The following is an 8,519-nucleotide window of genomic DNA, read 5'->3' on the forward strand; positions in this document are numbered from 1 at the left end:
ATGGGAAGTCATTGACCTTTGCCAAAGTTTTACCTCTTCTGAGCATGATTTTTTCAATCTCGCATAGAGTGTAGTTCTTTATTTTCTCCTATGATAAAATCAATGTCTGATTTCCATTGATTCTTCTATACTGAAATAACATGTCATCTCCTAGTGCCTGGTGATGTTTTTCCCATAGTTTTTCAGGAAATGATATCTCGCACATCAACATTAGCGTCTCAAACAGCTCTCGCAATGCTTTAGGACATAACCATTCGCTAGCTTCTTTCAGTGCATCATCCCACTCTTTGTCATCATCGAGCAAACCTAGTGCCTGGTAGGTAAATTTAATTGAACAATTAAATATGTATAGTTTAAAATTAAAATTCAGCATATATTAACTTCAGGAGTTTTTCAAAATAGACAACAGGAAAAAACAAATCTAAGTGTGTATGTGTTTCCTAAGTTTATTTGTAAAAGTTTTAGGAGAGTCCATTTTCTTTATTGTCGGATTAAGTATGCCCCGCCAAAAGTGCTTCCACCGTCTCAGCCAACCTATCCACACTCTTGAGACGAAATCTTGGCATGAGCTCTTAGCAAATGTTTTGTAATCGTTACCCTACTCCCTCCAATAACTGCTGCCAGTTTAATTTAAACTTCCTGTTTTAACAGTAATCTATATATATTTAAAATTTTCCTTCTAGTTATCTAGCATCTAAAGCAGTTTAAGCTTGGAAATATGACTTGTAGGGACAGGGAAGACATCATGTGCTCGGGTTATCGCTAATCAAGCAGTAAGTAATCAAACACTATTTCCTTAGGGAAGACATCATGTGCTCGGGTTATTGCTAATCAAGCAATAAGTAACGAAAAACTATTTCCTTTTTTCCCCATTAATACACACATTTGTCAGTTTCCGCCTATAAATAGACCTACATTTGTGACCCGTTCTACTTGATTTTTTTTTTGCTTGCAAGAAATCCTGTTTTCTGTTACTAAATTCAGCTAAACATGATTTACCATGTTTTGTTGTCATATCTATTCCTTTTACTTTATTTTACTTTGTTGTCATGACTCCACCGCTAAAAGAAATGTGTTGTCGCCAAAGGAAGCAACAGGATACTTAGTGATGAGTGATGGCCTAATGAGCGGATGGACTGCCTTTCTCAGTTCAACCTTAACCTGCCTGAGGTTTGGGTTAAAGGTAGGGTAAGTTCTAGAAACCCACAGACATCACCCCCACCAATCCAAACACACATAATCCAAAAAAGCTTGCTGAATCTTCTTACAAAAGACGAGACCGGGGTAGGCCTTCATCTTGTCACCAGGGCCATACTTGCTTTGGTTTCTTCTACGTATATCATGTTCATTGTGAGTGCATGAATCCCAAGATGCACGCTGGCGTTCATTGATTTAGAATCCTACTACTTCTTATACATGCAATTATTTCTACATTATATATGAATGTTGTTCTCTCTATATTGAAATAAGAACTTTATGTATGTAATGTGCAAAACATTCTCTCTAGTACTTTTGAATAGCCTGTAAAACCATGGTTTACATGAGACAGGAATGGAGGCAACCTGGAGAGTACCGACTGAAATGGCTTTCACCTACACTTTTCCTTACTTTAGGAGGTGTTTGACTACATCCAACTTGCAACCTTCATATGTTCCGGTTAGTCTTTTATTTTTTCTTCTTTACATTCTTTTTATATATTTCTCATTGTGAAGACAGAAGACTCTAATTAATTCAGGCCTAGATACTAAGTTTATGTAAACAGTTGACACCATATATAAAAAGCTTGTATACATCTTCTATGCCTGTAATCTATATTCTCGTAATTACATGTGGTGACTCTTCAAAATGTCAACGTAGACTTCAATGGAACTCCTTGCATTAGGATATTCATTTGATAATGTGTAGTGGCTTAGACTCCTCCTCAATTAATACCCAGCTATGGGGTTCATCTCTGGTAATGTGGCTTTCAAGTCGAACCACCTAAAGCTGATGCAATTGTGTTGTCTCCCTTTTGAGTATTTAGAAGATGTAAAAGCTTATATTAGTACAATGAGTCTATCAGTGTGTGTGTGGTAAACAGTTAAATTATATTTTGGTAAACAGTAATTCAACAATATAGCATGGTAAAAATGACATTTAAATTATATTCATCTAGAAATAACTATGTGTTTACATGATTATGTTGTTTAACTTCCCAAGATCCAACAATTATAATGATATACGAAAACAAAATTTCATAAGTTACCTCACACGCTGCTTTGGAAGTAGGATAAATAGTTCCATTGACTGTTCTGATTTCTTCAAAACTTCTAGGACCTTTGACAATATTAAGCAACATCCGTAAGTAAAATCTCTCCCCTGATGTAGGGTGAGTATAGTAAACACGGTCGATCTTTCTTTTACCCTTTCCCTGTCTAGGAGTCCACACTCTGTCATTGACTTGCCAAACCCATTTAGTGGGAAATTCCATATAAGTAAGTTCTCTAGCAGATGGATACATGGCATTGGCTTTAAACCATTCTGTAAATTTTGTTTTTGAAGCTTTCTCGCATTTGATGACTTCTTCTGGTAAATCATTGTCACCGTAGTAGACAATTTGTTCTCCTTCAAGATGAAATGGCAACCTCTCTACGCTTGGGTCTCTATATTGAATTTCAAAGTTCAATAATCTCCAACATGCTTCAGAAGCAGGAAGATAACGACAATCAAGAAAATGTCCAACTTCATCCATATCTCGAATGATTTGCTTCCCCGTGTCTACATCTGTTGCGACAAAAGCAGTGGCTCTATCTTTGCCCTTGTTAATATATTTGAAAAGATACTTTATCGACCTTGCCTTATTACAATGCTCAACATTTATGTGTGCTTGAAATTTAACACACAAATCGACATTATGTGGTATTACCCACCTATTGTCCAGTTCCTCAGTCCTATCAAACACTTTAACTGTGACTTTACAACCGTTGTTTCTTCTCATATAAACGGTGAAGTCATTGTGATCAATTGTAGTATCACTCCTGAAAGCCTTCGGATAGTGTTTAGAACATTTATTTTCCAACATACATGGTGAGCTTGGATTTTTATCTCCACAGGGTCCGTGTATCATAAACTGTGTAACTACTGCATACGCAACTTTATCTTCTGGGTCAGGAAGCTCAGCTGATATTAACTTATTTATCTGAGCAAGAGTCTTGGGCTTGGAACCATTATCCAAGAAAAGCAATATATGAGCATGAGGTAATCCTCTTTTCTGAAACTCTATTGTGTATATTGCTGCAAAAACAAAGAAAAGACAATAAAAGAATATAAGGTAAGCTTTTTGTATAAGAAAAGATCATTAAATCAAACAGGGCATTAACTACCAAATTATGCAAAAAAATATTTTTTTTGGAAACTATAGGAAAGTATGGATTTTAGTATAGCATCTATTTTGAGTATGATACTGCAAAGTAAGTCCTAGGCAAAATGGACAACTCTCATATTTCAGCTTTCAATAGATACACTGAAGAACCTTTACGTTAGGGAAATATCCCTTAATAATCACAGTTGTCCCGCTTTCGGATGCAATCTATGGCGAAGACATGCTTTCGGACATTATTTTACTTGTTCGAGAAATTCATAGTTGACAAAACCCTTGGCTTTTATCTCTCAGCGAGCAAAGGAACCGAAAGCAATTAGTTATGTTCGAAGTTTTTTTGATCCTTAGATCTACTTCTAACTTGTGTGGACTGTATGATAGGTTGATGCAGTAGATCCAAAGAGTAGGCACAAAGGAAAGCTTAAGACGAGAAAACTTACTACGAGAGATGTGAACTGGACTTCAATAAGATCGGGTCTACATTTATGGCCCTTTGAACTACAACCCGGTTGAGGAATGGTTCTTTCACAGATTGAAAGCTGGTGGTTCAATTCCAAATCCAATTCGAGGGGTTCAAATAACGCAACTTGACCATGTTAAAGTTAAAAGATTAAAATCTTTACCTCAAGTATAATGTACAATTCAAATTTACAGCTATAACTACTTCTTATTTTATTTTTATTTAATTGTTACAGGATTTGGCCACTGCCTTTATTCAGGTTCTTGGTAATGAGAAAGCAAGCAATCAAATCTTCAATATCTCTGGAGAGAAATATGTCACGTTTGATGGGTTAGCAAAGGCGTGTGCTAAGGTAATTATAGCAGAGAATATAAAAGAATTCAACAAATGCTTTTCATTTGTTCAGGTTGAAGATTTTTCTTTTTCCCTTATTTGATTCCACTAATTTTTCAAGGCTGTTGGTTTCCCTGAACTTGAGATCGTTCACAATAATCCTAAGGAATTTGATTTGGTAAAAAGAAGGCATTCCCATTCCGTGACCAGGTAAACACATACTAAATCAACTATAACATCTACTAAATTATGGCAACAAGCATTGCAAAGAACATGTGCAATAGGTAAAAAGTAAAAAAGAAATAAAGAAAACATTGTACTGTTTTGTGTTTGGTTGGTATGTGTGTGTGTGGCGCTACATGAATGCTAAGTCCATGGTTATTTATGTTGTTTTCTATGCTAAGTCAGGATAGTGCAGGAGCTTGACTAAATGTGTTTGAGTTAGGACATATTTATTGTTTAACTTTTCAAAAGTAGGGTCATTGACATTTAAAACTTATGTGAAAACATTTAAATATAAAGACCCGACCCCCAAGCTTTACCAAAATGTTTACGCCAAGTTAACCATCAGTCATTAACTTCGTGCGGTTTTATTTCAAATACCCGAGCAACAATATCAGGGGCATCTTCAGGTTTTAGTCCCTTAGAAACTTTGTCCAATGCCATTTGAATTTCAGGCCACTTGGGGTTACAAGTAAATGTGGTGAAAATGTCAGGAGTTCCAACCCATCTGGAAATGGCTATGGCATCCTGATAATTTTGTACCATATATCTTGGACCACCTGTAAAAGACAATAGTAAAACTAATCATTTGTCATTATAAATTCATTTTTAAAACTTGTAAGTGAATTTTAGGGATTTCAATATACTTAATTACCTGTAAAAGATGATGGTAAAACTAATCGCCTACCAACCGATGCAGGTTTAGTGTCCCCAGAAACAACAACATCAACCAAACCTTGGTACAATTCTGCATGAATAGTATGTTGGTTATTTCTAACCCATGAAAGCCTCATCTCCTTAACAGCAGTGTATGCATCTACCCAAAATTGTAGCTTCAATCGTTTACTTTTGACTATTGTTAGCCCTTCATTTCCTCTCATTTACATCCTAAATGCATAGTACTCTCTCATGGTAACATGTTGTCTTTTACCCACTTTACTACCATTTCTGTACTTGGTTTCAGGCACATATCCATCAGCTCCGTCAGGAAATAAGAGAGGATATTGCATTGACATAAAACTTGGAAAAGTTTCATCAATTCTCTTTAAGCCATATCCTTTTTTGTCAACAATAATGTCACGGTGACCTTGAGATTCATCTCCATTACGAACAATGAGAGCAGCTACCTCATTAGAAGTGGGTAAGTTGTAGAGCCTTCCATCAGTTCCTCTTGTGCTAATGAGTCTTATACTAACATCAGCGGTTTCAAATTCTTCAAAACGATCTCTCGCCATTCTGTAAGTCTCAGCTATTCTGTTGTTTTCATTTAACATACTAATGAGTCCTACTATAATGTTTGGATCCAATGGTTTCTTCTTTTCAATCTTCTTACTAAAAGACTTCAATCTATTTTGCACTTCGTTGCCTGTATCATATATGTATAACTGCCCAAATTTAGGAGTCTGGCCTGGCACAAAGGGAAAAAACCAAATTAACTCATAAAGAACATGTAAAAATAGAATTATTACGAAAATTCAAATGACTAATTATTTGCTCAATTTTTCATTGAAGAAAATCATATTTAAGGAAAAAATCTAATATCCTAGCCAATAAAAAAAATATAATATCCTAATATCTAAGAATCTAATATTTTAAAATATTTTGAAGAGGGTATTGTACTTCATTAGCTGTATCATATATGTATAACTGCCCAAATTTTGGAAGTGTACCTGGAATTGGTAGCAGGGAACCAATTTTGTGATGATTTTGTCCGCTGATCTTAAAAACATATGGTCCCCTACCATTGTTTATTTTTTTATCGACCACTCCCCCAGTTGATGTGAAAGCAAACATCGTGTTATACGCCCTCATGTTTTCTCTGTAATTTGTAGACATTGAACCACCTTCAGAATCTAGTAGCTGGTTTAGGAATGGAGGTGCATCAGCTAAAAGAGGAAGCTGAACTTTTCCATGGAGGCAGCATATTCCAAACTTTGGTTTCTTGGTCTACTTTGTTCTACAAACCCTTTCTTCATACCAAAGTATTGCTCCACAAAACTAACACATAAACTCTGGCTCTCCAAAATTCCAGGCTTCATGACAATTTCCTGTGTTAAACACAAACATATAAATTTGTTTAGGAATTTTTATCATAATAAAAAATTAAAATATATTGAAAATATTACTTTTATGTTTAGTTTCATTTGATATGTCTTCTTCATCACCATCTGATTCACTACTCCTCATTTGTGAATAATAATCTTCGTCTACTGATATAGACTCATTAAACTCAGCAACAACGGATTTTTTCCTCTTCTTCTTCAAGTCAGCTCTTTTTTGCTTGGAAATTGTTTTCATTAATTCATTTCTTTCCTTATTTTGCATACACTCAATACCAAGAGACCTTTTCCTTTTGTCCGCTAAATAACTCGTTTGATTAGATCGATTAAGTTTACATTCTGATTTGCTTAAAACTGGATAAGTGCCTACAAAATCAATCAATTAGTGTTTTTCTGCCGCAATATTTGTGCTAGTGTATAACATAACTCAACAAAGAGGAGAAGGTATATGAACTGATATCATGAGGTATTGGGTACCATGACAACTTCATAACCACAGAGAAAAGTCCACTTGAAAGAGTGGAGGTGTAGAGTCAAATAGAATAGTAGGTTAACATAGAGAAGGTTAGGGCTGGAAACAGAATATACCTCATAAAAACATGAAGATGTGGTATACTATATAGCATAATAATTATTATAAAAGCATTCCATTACCAATTCAGTTGATTTAAACTTAAAACTTTCATACCGGAAAACTAAATAAAAATAAAATAAAACAATCTAATAGTTTATACTGAAAAAATAGCGAGCACTGTCTTTCTGACATTTACTTTCATAATATAAGGAATATGTGTGATTATTATTGTTATTATTAGTGTCTGTACTTATCCAGCACTTCAAGGTTTTTCGCAGACTCAAAGGACAATAACATGTTAAATTCTAGGCATGTTTGTGCTTGAAATACCTTACCACTGCATACCTTTCCCCACAGAGTGAATATAGGTATTAAGATTGAATCAATACCTATTTTTTCCTTTGATTTTATTCTTGTCCTTCTTGCTGCTCTAGGTTTTGCTCTATTTTTTGATGCTCTACCACTGGTTGAAGCACGCTTTGATGTTCCTTTTGATACCATTGAAGCTATACAGTTGAGAGTTTTTTGAAAGTTGAGTTTGATATAAGAAGTTGAGTTTTTGGTTTAGTAGGTTTTAGGAATTCAAAATCTAACTCAGCTGCTAGGTTTGACAGTTTTAAGAAATAAGAAGTGGAGTTTTTGGTTTATTAGGTTTTAGGAATTTTGTTTTATTAGGATTCGTAGAGTTTTAAAAAATAAGAAGTTAAGTTTGTACGTGTGTTTTGGAAATAAGAAGGTGCGAATTTGTAATGTAGTGGGAGCTTCAATGGCTATCGAACCTGTGACATCCGATCCTTCATTAAACTTCCACTTAATTTATACAAACCTCCCCGTGGTTCTGGTGCGTCATTGTGACTGTGTAGTATGAAATTGAGTGGTAATCAAACCCGTGACATCGAATCCTTCAGGAAATTTCCATTGAATATTAGTTTCTGATGATTCAAATTTGTAGAGGAACTTGAGGACCAGTATTACAGTCTTTAAATAATCTTCCGAGGTGGGAGTTTTATTCAGTACTTTGAGGATTGCGCTTGGAGTTGAGCAAAATTGAGCTGCAGTAGGTTTACGTATGTGTGCTCAGTTTCATCATACAAATGTTGCATTGATGAATATGCTAGTAAACTGGTCCAGGGTGTGATGTAGGCTGTCTCAAGTCCTACGCTATCGCGGAGAAATGCCCAATATATCCAATCTTTGAATCATTTGAAGTGCATGATCCAACTCAGATAGAGATGGATTATATCTTATTCTGTCCAATATTGGGAGGATGATTTCATTGTTATGGTGTCCGAGTCTCCAAAAAATGTCAAGGCAAACATGTTCGTCCCATGCCTCGTCTCACCTAGTGCTTTTGGTAATGGAAAGCAAAAAACTCAGAAAGTAAAGCAAAGTAGATTGCATTCTTTCCTTCATCCAGGAATGATCTGCAATGCAAAATTAATTACCAGTATGGAGCAAGAGATAGACGGACTTCAACGACAATCTTTTCTACTTAGTCTACCCTACCCTAGT

General features: G+C 35.2%; 1 protein-coding gene across 1 annotated transcript; it reads right to left on the bottom strand.

The window, feature by feature from the left end:
- Positions 1–88: 88 nt before the first annotated feature.
- Positions 89–5,254, bottom strand: LOC147512872 (uncharacterized). The gene is made up of 5 exons (XM_086598810.1): positions 5,029–5,254; positions 4,755–4,933; positions 3,502–3,511; positions 2,246–3,273; positions 89–313 (listed from the first exon to the last, which is right to left on the bottom strand). Exons 1-5 carry the CDS (start codon positions 5,252–5,254, stop codon positions 89–91), a joined length of 1,668 nt encoding a protein of 555 aa, XP_086454936.1.
- Between the last annotated feature and the right edge of the window lie 3,265 nt (positions 5,255–8,519).

Source organism: Coptis chinensis, chromosome 3 (genome assembly GCF_015680905.1).
Source record: "Coptis chinensis isolate HL-2020 chromosome 3, ASM1568090v1, whole genome shotgun sequence".
Lineage (NCBI taxonomy): Eukaryota > Viridiplantae > Streptophyta > Magnoliopsida > Ranunculales > Ranunculaceae > Coptis > Coptis chinensis.

Bases quoted from the DNA above. Each gene is read 5' to 3' on its own strand.
- LOC147512872 (XM_086598810.1), bottom strand. From the start codon at position 5,254: ATGAGAGGAAATGAAGGGCTAACAATAGTCAAAAGTAAACGATTGAAG. The intron at 4,934-5,028 runs GTAATTAAGTAT...TGTCTTTTACAG, and splicing joins TTTACCATCATCTTTTACAG to GTGGTCCAAGATATATGGTA. The intron at 314-2,245 runs GTAACTTATGAA...TTTACCTACCAG, and splicing joins CTTCCAAAGCAGCGTGTGAG to GCACTAGGTTTGCTCGATGA.